General features: G+C 42.0%; 1 protein-coding gene across 14 annotated transcripts in view; it reads left to right on the plus strand.

Annotated features, from left to right (window-relative positions):
* LOC149122466 (uncharacterized) overlaps positions 1-22,641 on the plus strand; it is a 182,159-nt gene that overhangs the window by 22,153 nt on the left and 137,365 nt on the right. For 12 of the 14 annotated variants that reach the window (XR_016219464.1, XR_016219462.1, XR_016219465.1 and 9 more), the window contains one exon: positions 15,782-15,885. The exons of the other annotated variants lie outside the window; for them this stretch is intronic. Coding sequence is in view for 4 of the 12 variants with exons in the window: in XM_089312003.1 (XP_089168129.1) it covers positions 15,782-15,885 (104 nt within the window). In the remaining 8 variants the exon portion in view is untranslated. The remainder of the gene's footprint in view (positions 1-15,781; positions 15,886-22,641) is intronic. 14 annotated transcript variants of the gene reach the window in all.

Genomic DNA, 22,641 nt, shown 5'->3' on the forward strand with positions numbered 1-22,641 from the left:
TGTGTCTCTGCCTTCAGATAAATGAAAATAAATTAAAAATATATTATGTTCAAACTGTGAAATATAATTTTCCTTGAAAAGGAATGAAATTCTGAAATAATAACACCATTTTGGATGTTTATTATATTATATATATGGTTTGTAATTCTCCATAAATAGCAACTAGTGATTATAATTTCAGCTATCAAAAACTTTATGATGTGGGTAATATATAATCTTTTTCTAAATTTTTTGATACTTATAGAAGTAGTGTACATAAACCATCCAGCTCCAAATATAATAGTATGGTATATACATGCACTTTAATTCTTTTGGATATTAGCACTGAAGTACATTGCATTTGTTTATTTAGTAGTATTTGGGGCTACCGGGTGGAACACATTTCTCTAATTGCTATAGATCCATGAGCAGTAAAACAAAAAAAATTTCTTCTTTCACATAGCTTTTCAAATTGTAACCAACTTCTGAGACTTTAAAAAGCAAAGAGAAATTTTGTGAGGCAGGTAAACAATAGCATGCAAAAATGACTTAAATGTGACCACACTAGAACTATGCAGAATCTGATGTTTTGTAAAAGGACCTTGGTTTGATTCCTTGCATGCAGTTTTGGAATATAGCTTATCTATGAGAATGCTGTTCCAAACTTTGAGTTTTTTTTATTTATTTATTTTTATTTGAAAGAGTTACAGAAAGAGGTAGAGACAGAGAGACAGAGAGAGACAGAGACACACACACACACACAGAAAAGTCTTCTATATGCTGGTTCACTCCCCAAATGGCCTCAACAGCTGGAGCTGAGCCTATATGAAGCCAGGAGCTTCTTCCGGGTCTCCCATGTGGGTGTATGGGCCCAAGGACTTGGGCCATCCTCTGGTGCTTTCGTAGGCACATTAGCAGGGAGCTGGATTGGAAATGGAGCAGCTAGGACTTGAACCGGCAATCACATGGGATGCTTGCACTGCAGGTTGGGGCTTTAACTTCCTGGGTCATAGCACTGGACCCTGAGCTTCTGGTTTTACGATACAACTCTTTGCATATTTAACTTACTTATATTTATTTTCCTATGTAACTTTGCAGATACATTTTTATTTGATCTTTGCACACCTTTGTGGAAGGTGATGCATGGTTAATTCCATTTTACAGATTGCAGACACAAGCTCAGAGAGGAGCTACACGTGTTAACAGATGAGGGGTCAGTGTTGGCAGGGGGAGAACAGAGACTACAAGTGGTCTGGTCAAGGGTGCCCACTCCTGGCTGTGATGGGAGGAGGATTCTATTGCTCTCAATAAGCAATTGCAGCAAAGTGTGACTGATGCTGATTTCATGCCTAAAATCTAAACATTCTTCACAGAGATGTCCTTTAAAAAGCTAATTATGTTTAAAGGCGGATCTTGAGAGTATGGCCTTGATCCTGTGTTGCTAATTATTCTAAATATAATTCGCAGTTTTACATATTTTGAATGAAGTCTAGCAACTTCTTTTTTTCCTGTGCTGGGAACAGGTGCTACAAGATTATGGTAAATCATCCACAAATATGGGTGCACTTTTGATTTCCAGTGGCATTCATAAAGCAAAGGAATTGCTGAGTGAGGTGATGGGAAACTCTGGCTGAGTGACTTATCTAGTAGGGTGATGTGGGCCTGTTTGGGGAGCATGGTGACTAAAGTTCTGTTGATGGACTCAAGCCAAGGCTCAAATTACAGATCTCCTAATGGACATATTATTTGTCTCCTCTAAGCTGCATTGTTCTCAATGAACAGTAGCAATGAAACTTCATGACATAAATTTGAGGTTTAATTGATATGCTGGGTAAAACTGACAATAATTACTAAGTCAAATGTTACTATCTTTCCCATTTGAACTGAATTGACCAATTCAAATTTTATTCAATGAAGTTTTCAATATATTAGATACCTTGTCACTTATTACTTTAGTCAGAAGTTTACCTTGAAGATGTTTTGTGCTTATAGAAATCTTAGTGATAGATAACTATTAAGAAGCCCTAACTTTTGCATAGTAGAGATATAAAGAGGTGTTATATAGTTAAGAGAGCTATTGTGAACTTGGCTCCCTAAATTTGTCTCATAAATTTCATATTTATATTTACACATGGAGTACTAGCAGCTTGTATTTTTCACATCTCCTCTTAAGAATTCCCTCCATCTATTAGAATGACAGTTAAACAGATTATCACTTTGTTGACTCACCAACATGGCAGCCCTAATTTAATTAACTCCTAGGGAGATGGGAGTGGGAGGAAAGCAGAGAGAGAAGCTGTAGACCATAACATGACCGATTTATAGCCTGAGCATGAAAGAAATCTGACACCCAGAGAGTGCTATGGTGGCAAAATACATAATCCTGGTTTACAAGGTTTGTAGAGAAAATGCCTTGATAAATTCTTGTCAAAGGATACTGATGAGCCAATTCTGTACTGGGAGTGATCTTCAATTATAATTATTAGGGAGGAGAGTTACAGAGGGTGAGAATTACATGGAGTGTTCATCCCCAGGGGGACAATCTGCGATTACTGTCTGGGTCGTAACAGGCAATTCTAGAATATACTATTTTAGGATGGATAGGGAAGGGATGATTTCCCAGTGGTATAACAGTAAACTGCACATCTAAAACACAATGCTTCCACAAGAGGACTTTTTGTCCACTTAGCTATATAGAAAGTAATGCAGTGGAATTATGAGTTTTGTGGCCCTGGGAACCAGGTTGGCTAGGTTCCTAGCTTGGTTCTGTTGCTTTCTAATGGCATGATTGAGTACATGCCCTAGCTTCTAAGTGCTGCAGACTCTTCACCCATGAAATAGAGATGATAACAGTTCTTACTTTATAGGGATTTGAAAGGCAGACTGATGGAATCGGGTGGAGGAGGAAGAGGGACAGAGAGGTTTTCAACTCATGCCTTCCCTCTCCAAATGTCTGCAGCAACCAGGACTGGGTCAAATCAAAGCCAGAAGCCTGAAACCCCATTCAGTTTCCAATATATGTGTCATGGTTCCAAGTACTTGAGCTATCATCTGCCTCCCAACTGTGCATTAGCAGGAAGCAGGATTGGAAGCAGTGTAAGGACTTGGAGCAAGGCCCTCCCATGTGAGATGTGGGCAGCCAAGTGCTGTGTTAACTGCTGCAGTGATGCCTGACCATTATAGGGCTCTACAGCAATTACATCAGACAATGAAAATGGAGGATTTATTGTGTAACATAATAAATGCTCAATATATGCTAGCTGTTATTGCCATTATATTAGATAAAAATACTTTAAGGGACCGGCACTGTGGTGCAGCAGGTTAACACCCTGGCCCGAAGCACCGGCATCCCACATGGGCACCAGTTCTAGTCCTGGCTGCTCCACTTCTGATCCAGCTCTCTGTTGTGGCTTGGGAAAGCAGTAGAGGATGGCCCAAGTCCTTGGGCCCCTGCACCCGCGTGGAGACCTGGAAGAGGCTCCTGGCTTCAGATTGGTGCGGTTCTGGCTGTTGCGGCCAATTGGGAAGTGAGACATCAGATGGAAGCCCTCTCTCTCTCTCTCTCTGCCTCTCCTTTCTCTATGTAACTCTGAATTTCGAGTAAATAAATAAATCTTTTATAAATAAATCTTTTATAAAAAAACCTTTTATAAAAAAGAAACTTAAGAAAGCAGATTTCAAAAAACTTGTAGACAATTGGAATTAAAAGTGTGAAGCTATCTTGTACAATTAACAATTTTTTTTTCTGCCTTATTTAATCATCGTGCATAGTAAGGTTAAAAAGCACTGTTGTGATGTTCTTCTCTGACCTGTTAGCAAACTGAGGGTCAAGGATTCCAGTGAGTTTCTGGTTTCTGTTGGAGTTTATTTGGGCTGTTCTAACAGCGTATCTTAGTCTAAGTGATTCATAAATAACTTGTTCCAAGACCAAATGCCCACATTTGTGCCTGGCAAGGGTGTGCTCCTCGCGGATGGCACCATACACTTGTCATGTCACAATATGGCGGAAGGCAGCTACTGCGTTCTGGTTCTTTTATAAGGAGGGGCAAATCCTATTCATTAGGACAGAGTCCTCATCACTTAGTCACTTCCCAAAGATCTCATCTCTCTCATTACCACCACATTAGAAATTAAGTTGCAACTTCAGAATTTTGGGGGGACTTCAGCTTTCAGACCATAGCACTTGCCCAAGTCTTATGGTTGGTAAAAGATGTGGCTGGTTCCGTAATGAAATGTCCAGTCTTTCTACTTTAACATCCTCTTTTCCAGAACATGTATTCACCATCATCATAGCGATGATCTTACTACAGGGTAAATACTTAAGATTAGCAGCAGAACAGTGAGAAAATGCTGTGGGCTCAAAGGAAGTAGGCAGGGGTAACTAGACTGTTCAGTTGTGGGACGAATTCAGGATATGAGCACTACTAGGATTGGATTTTTGTGGTTTGTTTTTTGTTTTTAGATTTTATTTAAGGTACACAAATTTCATGTATTTCATATATACAGGTTTAGGAACTTAGTGATACATTCCACCCTACCCTCCCTCCTGCCCATGTGCCTACTCTTCCTCCTCCTCCCTTTCCTATTCCACTCGTCAATTTTTACAAATATCTATTTTCAATTTACTTTATGGTCATAAAATTAACCCTACACTAAGAGTTCAAGTAGTAGAAAAAAAAAAAAACACTGTTGCTCACAGTAGAGACAGGGCTGTAAAACATCATAGAATCTCAAAAGTTGCATTCCAATACATTATATTTTAGGTACTCTATTAGTTACCACAGATCAGGGAAGAAATATGGTACCCATCTTCTTGGGCCTGGCTTATTTCACTAAGTATAATGGCTTCCAGTACTGTCCATTTTGTTGAAAAAGAATTTCCTTTATTTTTACAGCTAAGTGGTCTTCCATAGTATGTGTGTATAAAAAAAATCATAATTTCTTTACCACTCATTAGTTGATGAACATTTGGGTTGATTCTGTATCTTAGCTCTTGTGAACTCAGCTGCAATGAACATGAGGGTACAGATAACTCTTTCATATGCTGATTTCATTTTGTTTGGGTAAATTCCCAGGAGTGGGATTGCTGGGTCATATGGTAGATCTATTTTCAGATTTCTGAGGTATCTCCATACTGTCTTCCACAATGGCTGCACCAGTTTACATTACCATCAACAGTGGATTAGGGTACCTTTTATCCCACATTCTCACCAGCATTTACTGTTTACTGATTTCTTTGAGACTGATTCTAACTGGGGTGAGGTGAAACTTCACTGTGGTTTTGACTTGCATTTCCCTGATGGCTAATGGTCCTGAGCATTTTTACATGTGTGGGTTTTTTTTTTTTTTTTTTTTTTTTTTTTTTTTTTTTTTTTTTTTTTTGCCATTTGAATTTCCTCCTTTGAAAATGCCCACTCAGATCCTTAGCCTGTGTCTTAACTGTATTGTTGTTGTTGAGTTCCTGGAGCGTTTTATAGATTCTGGATATTAATCTTTTATCAGCTGCATAGTTTGCAAATATTTTTTCGCATTCTCTCAGTTGCCTCTTTGCTTTGCTGTTTGTTTTGCAGTACAGAAGCTTCTCAGCTTGATGTAATCCCATTTGTCAGTTTTGTTTTGATTGCCTGTCCTTCTGGGGTCATTTCCAAGAAGTTTTTGCCTACACAAATGTCTTGCAGAGTTTCCCCAATGTTTTCTAGTAATTTGATAGTATCAGGTCATAGATTTAAGTCTTTGATTTTTGAGTGGATTTTTGTTTTGGTTATAAGGTAAGGATCTTTTTCATACTTATGCATGTGGAGACCCAATTTTCCCAGCACCATTTGTTGAAGAGGTTTTCCTTGCTTCAGGGAATGATTTTAGGTCCTTTATCAAAGATAAGTTGATTGTAGATGTGTGGGTTGATTTCTGGAATTTCTACTTTGTTCCATTGGTCCTAACATTTATTTTTGTGCCAGTACCAGGCTGTTTTGATGATAATTGCCCTGTAGTATGTTTTAAATCTGATACTGAGATATCTCCAGCTTTGTTTTTCAGTTTTTTTTTATGTATTATTTTGAGAGATAGAGTTACAGAGATGGGGAGTGGAGACAGAAAGAAAGGTCTTCTCTCCACTGGGTCACTCCATAAATGGCCAAAACATCTGGAGCTGGGCTGATCCGAAGCCAGGAGCTTCTCCTGGGTCTCCCATGCAGGTGCAGGGGGCCACATGCTTGGGCCATCTTCCACTGCTTTCCCAGCCCATAGCAAAGATCTGGCTCAGAAGAGGAACAGCTGGGACTAGAACCATTACCCATATGGCATTTATGGCATGCTGGTACTGCAGGGGGAGGCTTAGCCCACTATACCACAGTGCTACCCCCCACTCCTGCTCTGTTTTTGTTGTATAAGATCTCTTCAGCTATTTGGAGTCTCTTGTGTTTCCATATTAATTTTAGAATTGTTTTTTTTTTCTTTATATACAGAAGATCAGTTTAGCATACATTAAGTAAGGATTTCAACAGTTTGCTCCCACACAGAAACGTAAAGTGAAAAATACTGTTTGAGTACTAGTTATAGCATTAAATCTCAATGTACAGCACACTAAGGACAGAGATCCTACATGAGGAGTAAGTGCACAGTGACTCCTGTTGTTGACTTAACAAATTGACACTCTTGTTTATGGCATCAGTAATCACCCTAGGCCCTTGTCATGAGCTGCCAAGGCTATGGAAGCCCCCTGAGTTCACTGACTCTGATCATATTTAGACAAGGCCATGGTCAAAGTGGAAGTTCTCTCCTCCCTTCAGAGAAAGGTGCCTCCTTCTTTGATGACCTGTTCTTTCCACTGGGATCTCACTCACAGAGATCTTTCATTTAGGGTTTTTTTTCCCCAGAGTGTCTTGGCTTTCCATGCCTGAAATACTCTCATGGGCATTTCAGCCGGATCTGCATGCCTTAAGGGCTGATTCTGAGGCCAGAGTGCTATTTAGGACATCTGCCATTCTATGGGTCTGCTGTGTATCTCACTTCCCATGTTGGATCGTTCTCTCCCTTTTTGATTCTATCAGCTAGTATTTGCAGACACTAGTCTTGTTTATGTGATCCCTTTGGTTCTTAGTCCTATCATTATGATCAATTGTGAACAGAAATTGATCACCGGGACTAGTGAGATGGCATTGGTACATGCCACCTTGATGGGATTGAAATGGAATCCCCTGGTATGTTTCTAACTCTACCATTTGAGGTAAGTCAGCTTGAGCATGTCCCAAACTGTACATCTCTTCCCTCTCTTATTCCCACTCTTATATTTAACAGTGATCACTTTTCAGTTAAGTTTCAGCACTTAAGAATTGTGTATTGATTACAGTATTCAACCAAAAGTATTAAGTAGAACAAACAAAAAAAATACTAAGAGGGATAACGTATTAAGTTGTTCATGAACAGTCAGGGCGAGGGCTGATCAAGTCACCGTTTCTCCTAGTGTTCATTTCACTTTAACAGGTTTCCTTTTTGGTGTTCAGTTAGGTGTCACCTATCAGGGAGAACAAGTGGTATTTGTCCCTTTGGGATTGGCTTATTTCACTCAGCATAATGTTTTCCAAATTCCTAACAGAGATCACTTTTCAGTTAAAATTTAAACCCCTAAGAATAATTGTGTGTTAATTACAGAGTTCAACCAATGGTACTAGAACAAAAAAAAATACTAAAATGGATAAAGTATTACATTGCACATCAACCATCAGGACAAGAGCTGATCAAGTCACTGTTTCTCATAGTGTCCATTTCACTTCAACAGGTTTCCCCTTTGGTGCTCAGTTAGTTGTCACCGATCAGGGAGAACATATGATATTTGTCCCTTTGGGACTGGCTTAATTCACTCAGCATGATGTTTTCCAAATTCCTCCATCTTGTTGTAAATGACCAGGTTTCGTTGTTTTTGACTGCTGTATAGTATTCTATAGAGTACATGTCCCATAATTTCTTTATCCAGTCTACTGTTGATGGGCATTTGGGTTGGTTCCAGGTCTTAGCTATTGTGAATTGAGCGGCAATAAACATTAATGTGCAGACAGCTTTTTTGTTTGCCAATTTCATTTCCTTTGGGTAAATTCCAAGGAGTGGGATGGCTGGGTTGAATGGTAGGGTTATATTCAGAATTGTTTTTTCTAGATCTGAAAAGAATGCCGTTGGTGTTCTTTTTTTTCTTTTCAACTTTTATTTAATAAATATAAATTTCCAAAGTACAACTTTTGAATTATAGCAGCTTTTCCCCCCATAACTCCCTCCCACCCACAACCATCCCATCTCCTACTTCCTCTCCCATCTCATTCTTCATCATGATTCATTTTCAATAATCTTTATATGTGGAAGATCAACTTAGTATATACTAAGTAAAGATTTCAACAGAGTTCACCCACAAAGACACACAAAGTATAGAGTACTATTTGAGTAGCAGTTTTACCATTAATTCTCTTAGTACAACACATTAAGGACAGAGGTCTTACATGGGGAGCAGGTGCACAGTGACTCCCATTGTTGATTTAACAATTGACACTCTTATTTATGACATCAGTAATCACCCGAGGCTCTTGTCATGAGCTGCCAAGGATATGGAAGCCTCTTGAGCTCACAAACTCCGATCTTATTTAGACAAGGCCATATTCATCAGAGAAAGGTACCTCTTTCTTTGATGGCCCATTCTTTCTGCTGGGATCTCACTCACACAGAGCTTTCATTTAGGTCATTTTTTTTTTTTTGCCACAATGTCTTGGTTTTCCATGACTGCAAAACTCTCATGGGCTTTTTAGCCAGATCCAAATGCCTTAAGGCAAGGGCTGATTCTGAGGCCAGAGTGAGGTTTAGGACATCTGCCATTCTATGAGTCTGCTGTGTATCCTGCTTCCCATGTAGGATCATTCTCTCCTTTTTAATTCTATCAATTATTTGCAGACACTGGTCTTATTTATGTAATCCCTTTGGCACTTAATCCTATCTTTTTGATCAATTATGACTTAAACTGATCATTTTAACAAGTAAGATGGCATTTGGTACATGCCACCTTGATGGGATTGAATTGGAATCCCCTGGTACATTTCTAGCCCTACCATTAGGGGTAAGTCCAGTGAAATGGATACTATGAGAAACAGTGACTTGATCAGCCCTTGTCCTGACTGTCTAGGAACAACTTACTATTTTATTAATTTTAGTGGTTTTTTTTTGTTCTCCTTAATACTCTTTAATTAATGCATAATTATTCTTAGTCATTTAAATTTAACTAAAAAGTGATCCCTGTTAAATATAAGAGTGGGAATAAGATAGGGAGATGTACAGTTCGGCACATGCTCACTCGGACTTACCCCAATGGTAGAGCTAGAAACGTTGGTATTCTTGTTGGAACTGTGTTGAATTTGTAAATTGCTTTCAGTAGTATGAACATCAATTTCAGTAATTTGGGTGTTAATTCTTCTAGTCCATGAACCTGGAAGATTTTTCCATTTTTTGTGTCTTTTTTTTTTTTTTTTTTTTGTCAGGCAGAGTAGACAGAGAAACAGAGAGAAAGGTCTTCCTTTGCTGTTGGTTCACCCTCCAATGGCCGCTGGGCCAGTGCACTGTGGCTGGCGCACCGCGCTGATCTGATGGCAGGAGCCAGGTACTTATCCTGGTCTCCCATGGGGTGCAGGGCCCAAGTACTTGGGCCATCCTCCACTGCACTCCCTGGCCACAGCAGAGAGCTGGACTGGAAGAGGGGCAACCAGGACAGAATCCGGCACCCCGACTGGGACTAGAACCTGGTGTGCCAGCGCCGCAAGGTGGAGGATTAGCCTAGTGAGCCGCGGCACTGGCCATGTCTTCTTCTTTTTTTTTTTTTTTTTTTTAATGTTTTGTAACTTTCATTGTGGAGATCTTTGACTTCCTTGGTTAAATTTATTCCAAGATATTTAACTTTTTGTAGCTATTATGAATGGGATTGGTCTTACAAGTTCTTTCTCAGCCATGGCATTGTCTGTGTATACAAAGGGTATTGATTTGTTTGGTAAATTAGCAGGATATAAAATTAACAAACACTTTTATGAGTTCCAGTAGCCTCTTAGTGGGTCTTTTGGTTCCCCTATATATACATTCATATCATCTGCAAATAGGGATAGTTTGACTGCCTCCTTTCCAATTTGTATCCTTTTGATATCTTTTTGTTGGCTGATGGCTCTGGCTAAAACTTCCGGGACTATATTGGGTGACAATGGTGACAGTAGGATTGGTCTTGATAGAATCTTGGAAGACATAATAAAGCCAATATAGCATTAGTAAATAATGGATCTATCAGCCAAAACTGTGAGATATTTTTACATGTAATGACAAGGCATTAGCTGGCATTGACCTAATGATCAAAATGCCTAAGTACCATATGGTAGATTCTGGGTTTGATCCTTAACTCTAGTTCCCAATGCCAGCTTCCTGCCAAGGTGGACCATTGGAAGCAGCAGATGATGGCTCAAGCAGTCATGTTTCTGCCACCCATTTGGAAGAACTGGATGAATTCCCAATCCAGGTTCCTACCCCGTTTTTCCCCCAGGTGTTGTGGGTATATTAGAGGGTGAAAACTCTGTCCATTTCTGCTTTGCAAATACATTTTTAAAAAGTATAACATAAAAGTTACTGTGCATTACTTAATTGTTAGTTTCTACACATCTAGAAACATTCCACTCTATGTTTTTTCCTTAGCTTTGTAAGTTTAAGTGGAAGGAAGAAACCTTTTTAAAGGTTTTTTTATTTATTTGAAAGGCAGAGTTACAGAGAGGCAGAGGCAGAGGTGGAGAGAAGAGAGGGGAGGGAAGTGGAGAGGGGAAGAAGGGAGAGGGGAGAGGTCTTCCATCTGCTGGTTCACTCTCCACATGGTGGCAATGGCTGGAGCTTAGTTAATCTGGAGCCAGGAGCTTCTTCTGGGTCTCCCACATGGGCCCAAGGGCCCAAGGACTTGGCCATCTTCTATTGCTTTTTCAGGCTGTAGCAGAGAGCTAGATTGGAAGTGGAACAGCCAGGACATGAACTGGCGCCCATATGGGATGCCAGCACTGCAGAAAGTGACTGTACCTGCTATGCCATAGCACTGGTCCCAAGCCTGTATTCTAATACAAAAGTGGCCCCATCACTTAGTATTAATTGCCTGGTTGAACAATTATGGAAGATATTAGACACAGAAAGACAGGAAGAAAATCAAGTCAGCTCTATGAAAGGAGATGCTGTTATTATAGAAGGGCTTTTACTAATGCTGCATTGAAAAGCCTTGAGTATCTGTTTTCTTGTTCTGTTATTAAAAACAATATGCTCATGAGACTTGGTCCATTAGTTTTGGATTTTGTTTCACACTGTTCTGTAGAGTAAGATGTTCTAATTATCTTGTGTAATAATTTAGCCCTTAGGTGCTTTTTCCTTTTGATTTGGTATGCTCTGATAATGATTTATAAATGCTCAAATGTAATTATTAAAATTTTCATGTACTTAAAATTAATTGAAAATATTGAAGTGATACCTAGAAAACTTCTGATTTAAATATAAAAGTTTAAAAGAAAGTGTTGCAATTAAGATTTATGCATAACCCTAAAGCTGTAGGCATAGAAGCCTTTGGAGAAGGAATTGTAGTTTATTAAGAAAGAATAAAATACTTGGCAACATACATCACGCCATTTTGGAATTATATGTGAAAATGGTTGCAGTAAAATAAAAATTACTGAAGTTGATGATATTATGAAAGAAACTGTTATGTTAAAATTCAGAAAAGTCAAAGCTTCATTTTTATTTCTCAAATGGAGAAGAAAAGCACTTCCTGACTTTTACCACCACAACCTGCTACCAGAATGTCAGATGTGACATCCCTATAAAATGAGTGAGATGTTAAAGAAAATCATTTCTAACTCTGTCTAGATTATAAATTCTCTCAGGCGCTGATGGAAGTTATCATTGCTCTTTCCAGAAAATGTCACACTGGATCCATGGATTCTAGGTTATAAGAGAAGTTGCTTGTACCACAGGAAATTGTCTTGTGAGATAACTGACTTAGGCAACTTATTTTTGAAGAGTATTCTCTGTGGAAACCATGGGAGAGATAAGCTCTTCATGTCTAGCGGGGTATGTCAGCCAGCCATCAAGTTAATTGAATGATGTGGGGAATTCTTATTTACAGAGATACAGGGAAGGCTACAGAGACTGGTAACAATGAAGCTCCAGTGGCTAGGAATGACTGGATTCTGTCTCAGGCGGAGGGGCAGGAGGCAGATCTGGAGAGGTGTGTGGGGAGCAACTGGGAGCAACTCGGACTAGACTAAGTTACTGGAATTAAGACTTATTCTATGCATCTGCTTTCCCACAATATGGCGCTGAGAGGGGGAAACAGCTTCTACGCAGCTGCCTCCAGTTCAACCAATAAACTGTGGGACCTGCTCCTGATTGGAGGAGAGCAGCGTACTCGGCGTGTGGGTAGCAGAGTTGGGATTGGTGGAAGAGGACTATAAAGGAGGAGAGAGACGGCATGCACCAGGAACATCTAAGGGGAACATCTAAGGGAACACCTGTGCAGCCCCCGAGAGAGCCGGCCGGCGGTGTGCCGCTCCCCTGCGGAAGTGGGGAATGTGGCCAGGGGGAACTGCCCTTCCACGGAGGTGGAAGGGACAGTAGCCAACCCGGGAAGAACCAGCAGCAAACCCGGGGAGGGCCAAGCAGACGAAAGAACAGCGCAGGGTCCTGTGTCGTTCCTCCACGAAGAGGGGGAGCAACATAATGGTGCCGTGACTCGGATATGAAGCCTAGGCAGGGTTTAGTGTCGTTCCTCCACGAAGAGGGGGAGCGACAGAGGTGGTGTTGTGGGAACCAGTTGATAGCTTTTAGATTTTTCACTGACTTTCTCCTCACCATGGGCATTTGGAAAAAGATCCGCATGTATTCAACAGAAAAATTTCACCTTGCGAGATAGAGTACTCCTCCCCCCCCACAAAAATATAAAGAAAACCATTAGATGGGATAGACAACTTAGAAACAGGAAGACTTAAATAAATAGTTCTGTGATTGGTCATATTATCCCGGTGGTAAGAGAGGCTGTTGAATCATAAGAACTGATTGCCATCCAAGTGAGTGAGTGGAGAATAAGAAAGAGGTCTTCAAAACCCAAACTGTTAACTAATTTAAAAAACAAGCACGTAGAAAAACAGAACATCTTCAGGATCAAAATGTCTTCAGCATCAGAAGCTATGGATCAATCCACCTGATCAAGACTCCTAAATATGTATAATTACATGCATTAAAAGTTTGGGCACACAAAAGGTAGGTAGGACATGAAGAGCAAGTTTATTTTGGAAGATGTGTCACTCTTTATTAGATGTGCTAAAAAAAGCAATTTTAGGGTTGGAAATCACAAGGCAATATACTTGATACGTAAATCAAAATTTGATTTTTCTCTCCCCTATACCCTGTAAAAGTCCATAGAGCATACAGGAAGTACCATGGCTAGGAAAATTCTGCCTACACTGGTAGATCATGAAACTCAGAAAAAGAGGAATTTCTACCAATTGATTGCAAGTGAGAAGACCAAGCATGTTATATGAAACATAGAGGGGACACACATTTAAAAAGAACCATGAATCGAAAGGAACAACATCTGCTGTTTTGCACACTTTTAAACACCTCCTTCCCACTCAGCTGTGCAGCACCTGAGAGAGAAGCAATTTGGCTAACCGTTGACCAAACCTTGGTTAATTCTAGCTTTACGGAAGGATCTTCTCCTTTTAAAATTTTTTGTTACATTTTTGTATCTATTGTTTGCAGTTTGGATCTCAGTAGACCAGATCCTATAGTTCCTCTTAAGCTTTAAAATGTCTGTTTTTGTATGTCCTTGAAGAAAAATGTATTGATTTTCAACATTGGCACTCCGTGGGGAAAGTTATAACAATCTCCAAGTTTTGAGATTGATTACAGCAAGAATAGACTATTGGGTGGGTGTCATGTTTAATCCTTTAGGGATTTATTGATCTTCAACTCTGTGTTTACAATGAAATAGTAAAAGACAACAATGAAATAAATGACCCATTTCAGGTTCTAGAATGAGAGTTAAGTTTGCCACTTGAGTCTTAAAGAGCCAATGTCATGCAAGATTCACTTGAACCTAAGTCCCATATTGAAGAGGTTTTAATTCTGTGTGTGTAAGGAGAAGCAAGTACTGTTAATTATCGTAAGATTTCCAACAGTTTTGCAAATGACTACAAGCCAGTTTTCTCAATTATTATTTTTGCAACTTTCCTTCTCTGTCTTTCATGGCTTTGATCTATCACAAATTCCTACAAGTGAAAATAGTCCAAGTGCTGCCCATCTAACCCACATCCACCCACATCCACCCAACCTGTCAACCTCTCAAATCGCAGTCATTTCTTCTGGAGACAGAAATATTCTCTTTTTTTTTAAAGATTTATTTATTTATTTGAAAGAGTTACACAGAGGGAGGAGAGTCAGAGAGAGAGGCCATGGATGCGCCAATCAGGAGCCAGGAGCTTCTTCCGGGTCTCCAACGCAGGTGCAGTGGCCCAAGGACATGGGCCATCTTCTACTGATTTCCCAGGCCACAGCAGAGAGCTGAATCAGAAGTGGAGCAGCTGGGTCTTGAACTGGTGCCCATATGGGATGCCAGTGCTTCGGGCCAGGGCATTAACCTGCTGAGCCGTAGCGCTGGCTCCAGGAATATTCTTCACAGTCACTCATCTTTGCCTTATTTTTGGGGAACCTAGAGAGACATTTTGAGATTTATTTCTTTGAAAGGCCAAGTTGCAGAGGTGGAAGGGGAGAGAGAGAAAGATGTCTTCCATCCAATGGTTTAGTCTCCAGATGGCCACAATGGTTGGAGCTGGGCTGATCCGAAGCCAGGAACCTGGAGATTCTTCAAGGTCTTTCATGCAGGTTCAGGGGCCCAAGGACCTGGGCCAACTTCTGCTGTTTTCCCAGCCCACAGCAGAGAGCTAGATCAGAAGTGGAGCAGCTGGGACTTGAACCGGTGCCCAGGTGGAATGCCAGCACTGCAGGCAGTGCTTCACTCGCTATGCCACAATGCCGGCCCCTAGAGAGATATTTTGAAAATATGCTTCTGAACTTTTTTGCCCTGCTTCAAATCAAAAGAAAAACTCAGCAATGCAGAAGCTGTGTAGTTCCTTGCAGCTACACCAGAAAGATACACGTGTGAAGGCTAGTGTGACTTGGTTCACACACAATCAAGTATGTACCATGTGGAGAGAACACAGGCAGGAATGGATGGTAGACCCTGCTCCCTGTCTCTGGCATGAATTCATGATGTAAGCTCAGGAAATTCTTCTTAAGTTTCGACTTCTTAATTTAATAAAGTGAAAGGACTGGATGCAATAATTTCTAAAGTCCGTTTTATTCAATCTAATGAAATGTGCTGCTATTTCCAGGGAGAACAGCCCTGAGCAGGACAGCTCTCAGTGCAGCTGATGTGTGGGTAATATGTCCTCAAAGAGAGTAGGAGACAGGAGCTGAAACCAACATGGACGTGGTGCGCCCTTTTTCGCACAGCCTGTCCTGGCTTGGCACTGTTTCTCTTGCTCTGTGAGGGGCAAGGATATTTCTCCCAACCCCTCCTTATAAGACTTTATCTCATACAATTTTAACAGTTGGCAGATTATGAGTGGTAGCCATGTTTTACCTTTCTAGTATGTTCAGCCCACAGTTGTAGCTTAGAATATCTGGTCTTGGTCATGTTGCTGGTAGAAGAACGATTAAGCATCATCATCTCAGGGCGCTGCTAATTGCTGACATTTTCACTGTACAGAGAAAGGAGAGCAACAGGGCACGTGGGACAGCAGGGGCCGTCTTCAGCCATCTTGAGAACTTTCTACGGTGACAGTCCCTGTGAGAGTCCCGGCTGCGACCATGGTGAGTGGGATGGAGTCCCTTTGACACTGCAGCTGCCCTGTGGGCAAGTAGAATTGTGTCAGATCCTTGGGAAGACAGAATATGTGACACTTCTAAGAGGGGCCACTTTGCTTCTGCGCATCAGTTCCTAGGTATCTGTTGCCTGATGAAAACAAAGTCTTAATTCCTTGTGTGGCAGGGCTATGATCACCAGGTGGTCAGGAACACCTCCTAAGCCTTGCCAAAAAAGTGAGACACTTTAGCTGAGAGAGACTGTTTGGATGGTCAGACTGTTTCCTTCATTTTCATGTCCTATGCAAGTTTGTAGGTTTTTTATTTTTTTTAATCAATTGGAAATGGTAGAGTGTCAGAGAGAGAGAGAACGAACTATCATTCTCTGATTCATTCCTTGAATTCCCCCAATAGCTGAGTTTGGGTCAGGACAAAGCCAGGAGCCAAAACTCCATCCAGTCTCCCACATAGGTAGCAGGGACCCAAATACTCAGGCCATTTTTTTTTTTTTTTGCTGCCTTTCCAGGCACTTTAATAGGAGGCTGGATTAGAAGCACAGCAGCTGGGAAGTGTACCAGCACTCCCATATGAATTGCCTGCATTAAAAGTGGTAGCTTAACCTACTGCACCACAACACTGGTCCTGAGTTTGTGGTTTTCCAAACCCATTCAATATTAATGGGCAGGGGCTATAATTGTGGCATAGTTAAGCTGCAGCCTACAGTGCTGGCATCCCACATGAGCACTGGTTTGATTCCCGGTTGCTCCACTTCTGACCCAGATCCCTGTTAATGTGCCTGGGAAAGCAGTGGAGGATGGCCCATGCACCCACGTGGCAGACTTAGATGGAGTTACAGGCTCTTGGCTTCAGTCTGGCCTCGCCCTGACCATTGCAGCCATTTGAGGAGTGAACTAGCTGATGGAAGATGTCTCTCTGTCCCTCCATTTCTGTCTAACTGCCTTTCAAACAAGTGAGTAAATAAATCTTTTAAAAAATTAATGGGGGGCTGGCGCCGTGGCACATTTGGTTAATCCTCCGCCTGTGGTACTGGCATCCCTTATGGGCACCGGTTCTAGTCCAGGCTGCTCCTCTTCCAATCCAGCTCTCTGCTATGGCCTGGGAAAGCAGTAGAAGATGGCCCAAGTCCTTGGGCCCCTGCACCCACTTGGGAGACCAGAAAGAAGCATCTGGCTCCCGGCTTTGGATGGGCGCAGCTCCTGCCTTTGCGGCCATCTGGGGAGTGAACCAACGGAAGGAAGACCTCTCTCTCTGTCTCTCCCTCTCACTGTCTGTAACTCTACCTATCAAATAAATCTTTTTAAAGAAATTAATGGACTGAGAAGGTGATTTACCCTCTACTCGTGAGAGATGTTAGATTAGGGCTGAAATGTTCCTTTAGGCTAGTTGGAAGGAATGACAATCTGCAGTTATTTAAAGTTCTTTAGTTTTTTTTTTTTTAAGATTTATTTATTTGAAAGTCAGAGTTACACTGAGAGAGAAGGAGAGGCAGAGAGGGAGAAAGAGAAGTCTTCCATCTGCTGGTTCACTCCCCAGTTGGCTCCAATGATCGGAGCTGTGCCAATCCGAAGCCAGGAGCCAGGAGCTTCTTTGGATCTCCCACATGGATGCAGGGGCCCAAGCCCTTGGGCCATCTTCTACTGCTTTCCCAGGCCACAGCAGAGAGCTGGATCAGAAGTGGAGCAGCTGGGATTGAACTGGTGCCCATGTGGGATGCTGGCACAGCAGGTGGTGGCTTTAGCTGCTATGCCACAGCACCGGCCCCATAGTGCATGGTTTTAACAAGGGTCTCCTACAAACCAAGCTAGTACCTAGAGAAGGCTTCTCTGGGAGGAAACTGGACACTGCCAGGTCAGCAGTAACTAAGCCTTTCTGTCACCCATCAAGCCAGAAGACCTCCATGGTGGCTGATGCAGCATGTCGTCCCCCTAGAAGGGCCCAGAATGCCAACTAGACTTTCCAACTCTAAGTTTGGCCTAATGGGTCTGAAGCTAAAACTCACCTTAGAGTTAAGCATTGGATGCTGCTATTGATTAAAACAAAAATCAGGGCACACCATGCCAGTTGTAGGCAAGAGATATGGAGTTCTCACTGTTTGCCAGTTTCTTACCTCACATGCTGTTTGGTGATGGAAGTTCAGGCATGACATGCTCTCTTGTTCCTCTTCATCCTCTTCCTTCATAATCTAACATCTGGAAATAATATGAGGAGATACAAAGTTCCAGGTGTTAAATTCCCAAGGGATATGAAGAAAATTTCAGCTATAGCTGTCGCTTCTCACTTTTTATTATGAGGGAAATTATCACATTATTTAATGTTGCATTGAGCTTTTATAGCAAAGCTTATATAAACTTAAATTCATCATGTATGTTACTGACAGTTTGGTTAAATTAGTGATGGCCTGATTTTAAATGTGGTTCTAAGGTGAAATATGAGATTACTTAAATTTCACTATTCTAATAATGGCAAATTAAAAGCAACTTATAATCCCAGGGGCAGATATTTCAGCATCCTTGTCCCCTCCAGATAGGTCTTAACAATTACATGTTCATTTTTGGTGGAGGTTGGCATAGGGCTGAGACGAAGTTCACTGGAGGAAGTTGGCTGAGGCACATGGATCTGAGGTTTCCTGGGAGTAGACTGGCATGTCACCATTGTGGCAAAGTGACTCTTGATTTTTGGACTTCAGGATTCATCAAAGAAAAATATGCACAAGTAGAGGGCAAGTCATAATAGAAGAGTAACCATTTAGAATATTACTTTTTTAAAAAAGACCAAAATAATAGCAATAGCTAAGGAGTAGAGAATCCTGGAAATAAAGGGGTCTTTTAGGAGTCACATAAACCTCATGAATCTTTTTGAATTTGCTTTAGTATACAAAGTTTTTACAAAGCCAAATTTTAATTATTCCCAGGGAGATTACCTCTAAATATTCCTTTCGCATCTGTGTGGTAATGTTAAACCTCCAATTTAAAAAGTTATCCTCAGTGTTCAGGATACTGGGGGAGGGGGTTGAATAAGAATTACTCAAGAATCTGCACCCCTTGAGAAAGCTTCTACTGTGATTTGGGACCAGGGTGCAAGGCACCTTAGGAGAATTCTGTTTAAGGGCGGGAATTTGTGCCTCACGGATCTTTGAGGAAAGAGAATACTTTGGAGGGGAAAAGAACAGTAAGTTTGTGAGACATCACTGTGACTTCACTGTATTTTCCTGAGGAAGCAGACGGACTCTGTGTGAGGAAATATGGCACTTTCTCTGGACTGATTGGCTAGGACCCAAACACCAAGCACGAAACCTCAGTGAGTTCTTTTCTCCCTGATAATTCTTGTCCTTTAAGAAAAATTGTCCGAGATAAAATCTTTTAGATTCTAATGATCTGTGTATAGAGTATTTCTACTTGTTTTGGGTTTCAAATCATAATTTTAATGCCTGTATCACATCTAATAAGTTAACAGCAGCTCATCCATATTTCATGCCCAGATCATGTTAAATGCTTATTGATTTTAACATTTTCCACTTTCACTTCATACACAGATATTATATATATGCATCCACAATATTCTTGAAAGCAGGATATCGGATCTCATCATGTGGGATTCATGATGAAGATCACGGAGTGAGGAACGCAGGGTTTACTGTGTGAGGGGCATGACTCCATGAGGTCCGCATTTGTAGATACCCACTGTAGGAAGGAACACTCCTCTCTGGAATTAGCGTTGAGGGGGCTGCCACACAAAGCTGCACAGAAAGGGGGCCGGCGACCGCAGGCCTTCGCTTCCTCTCAGCTGCAGAGGCATAGAGTGCAAATGCCAGGGTAGGGCTGGTTTCCCTCAGGCCCTCTCCTTACCCACAGACTCATGTGTCTTCTCCTGTTCTTTTTTTTTTTTTTTTTTTTTTTTTTTTTTTTTTTTTTTTTTTTTTTACAGGCAGAGTGGACAGTGAGAGAGAGAGAGAGACAGAGAGAAAGGTCTTCCTTTGCCGTTGGTTCACCCTCCAATGGCTGCCGCGGACAGCACGCCACGCTGATCCGATGGCAGGAGCCAGGTACTTATCCTGGTCTCCCATGGGGTGCAGGGCCCAAGCACTTGGGCCATCCTCCACTGCATTCCTGGGCCACAGCAGAGAGCTGGCCTGGAAGAGGGGCAACCGGGACAGAATCCGGCGCCCCGACCGGGACTAGAACCCGGTGTGCTGGTGCCGCAGGTGGAGGATTAGCCTAGTGAGCCGCGGCGCCGGCTCTCCTGTGTTTGCTTCTGTGCACAGGCGTACCCCTCAGGTCTCGCCTGCGTTCCAGTGTCTTCTTGGAAAGACACAGGTCAGATGGGGTGAGGGCCCACCCGGAGGACCTCATGTTAACCTCTTGAAAGACCCTGTGTCCAACAGAGCCCCATGTGTGGCACCAGGTTGCTGCTTCACAGCATGACTGGGGAGAGGGAGCACCGTTCATTCCGTCACAGGCCCTGTGTGTAGTCACGTAGGGGAGATTTTAGAGCTGACTGGAGATTGAAACTCTGCTATCTGTCACCTTCAGAAGTGTTGTTCTTAACACTTTTAACTGAATAACTGAGGACGTGTAAGGAATAATTAGCTGTCCACCCCCCCCCCCCCCCATACAAGACTAATTCTAGCTTTCCTGAATTCCACAGAAGGATGTGAAAGATTTCCCTTCAGGGAACAATGGAGCAATAAACACTCCTGGACCTGAATAAACCTGGTACTTTAATGGCTCTGGAGCTGCTTTTAAATGTAGCTTTATACTAATTTCTAAAAAGAAGAGGTGATGATAGCTCTTATTTGTGGTGTGGGTGGTGTTTCCTGTAGCAGTTAAGGGTCAGTTTAGGGTTCCTAGGTCCCTTTTCAGAGAACCTGGGTTCAGGTCCCAGCTCCAACCCCAAATCCAGCTTTCTGCTAATGTGCACCCTAGAAGGCAGTGGGTGATGGCTCAAGTAACTGAGTCCCTGCCACACATGTGGGAAACCTGGATTCAGCTTGGCTCAGTCCTGGTGTGACAAGCATTTGGAGAGTGAAACAGTGGATAGAAGTTCTCTCTCTCTCCCTCTCTGCCTTTCAATAAATAAAATAAGCAAATAGTCCTGATTTGTTTGAGAAATACAAAGTGAGCCACAGACTAGAGAGAGAGCAGTGAATGAGTTAGACACTCAGGCACTTGTCCCAGGGATCTTGGGTGGTGGTTCTCTGGGCTCAGGACTGGGTAGTGAAACCAGGCAAAGGCCATCTAGTGGAAGCAGACAAAGTAAGCTTTCCCTGATGCCTAATGATTCGTAACCACCAATGCAGGCTGAGTTAGTGTAAGCATTATTTACAGTGACAGTTGTGAGCATAGACATTGACTTTTCATGTTTATCCTATTCCCATCAGTAAAACTACTCCCCGTGACAAAGAGTAGGCTTGTTTGACACTCTAAGCATGTGAATCCACTCACCTTGGAGCTCAGATCAGCACCCTGAGGCTGCACCCAAAGCCCTCGTGTGCCTTAGTTGGACACAGAGCAATGGAGAAGGGAAAGTTACCAGTTCTGAGCTGTAATATGGGGTTAAAGGAAAAGAACTAACTTTTTAGCAAAGTGAACTTTTATGTGGAACTTCAGGAAATTAGCATCTATTAGGATATTATGACATTTAGTATAGTAAGTATGAATCTACAAAATCAGTAAATGCTAGTCTTTGCTGTTGAGAACATTCAATGTTGAACTAGGTTATGTGAGGAAGGGAGGGCAGAAGACCTAACTCTGTGTGTGTGGGGGGGGGGGAGGGAGAGGGGGAGGGAGAGGGGGAGGGGGAGAGGGGGAGGGAGAGGGGGAGGGGGAGAGGGGGAGGTAGAGGGGGAGGGGGAGGGGGAGGGGGGAGGGAGAGGGGGAAGGGGAGGGAGAGGGAGCTTTTCCTCCATTTTCTGTCTTCATCTTCCAAGTAGAGTTCAGAGTCCTTGGACTTTGAGACCCTCCAGCAGCCAGCTAGCTGCTGCTAGTGGGAGGCTTCATCCTGAAACAGTTCTATTTGCTCCTAGCATTTCACTTTGATTTCATATACATGGGATTAAGCTTTGTGCCAAGCTTCAGCAGTGGCTGATGGAATCCTCTTCTTTATTCTCAGAATAAAGCTGGTGACTTAAGCTTCTTGCTTGCTCTAAATTTGGGGTGGAAAAGTCTACAAATGCAGGCAAATTCAGTCACCTCAGTTGTGGTGGCATTGGGGAGATATTAACAAAATGGAAATATTCACTCTCTGCCTTTTGCTCTGGGGACATGTATTCACATGTTTAACCTTTGGGGTAAATATTCCTAGTTGGGAGCAAGCTTCAGAGAGGATAAAAGGAAGTCATGACTGCTCACCTCCAATTAGCTAAGGTATTTCTCAAAGCAAGTAGCTCCAGAATCCTCTGTTGTCACTGGCACAGGGTAAAGTCTGGCTGGAGTGTTTTATACTGAGAAGTGCAATTGCTAGTATGTTTACTCAGTTTTTACTGATAAGAAAAACCATCTAATCTAGTCTCAAACAGTCAGGACGCACTACAGCCAAGAGGGAAAATAACTATTCAGAGCACAATTTGAGAGCCATTAGCTTAAATGGAAAAGTTGTGAGAAGGAGTCAACGAACAGGTAGGATGGGGTGGGACAGTTGGGGACAAGGAGTCGGGAGAGATTGAATTTCTAGAATGCACCGTTGAAGGGGGCACTGTGAAGTATCTATGTGGCTTTCACTCCCTGGAGCACAACTCTTGAAGTAAGA

Source organism: Oryctolagus cuniculus, chromosome 13 (assembly GCF_051225735.1).
Source record: "Oryctolagus cuniculus isolate XC-2025 breed Fujian yellow rabbit chromosome 13, ASM5122573v1, whole genome shotgun sequence".
Lineage (NCBI taxonomy): Eukaryota > Metazoa > Chordata > Mammalia > Lagomorpha > Leporidae > Oryctolagus > Oryctolagus cuniculus.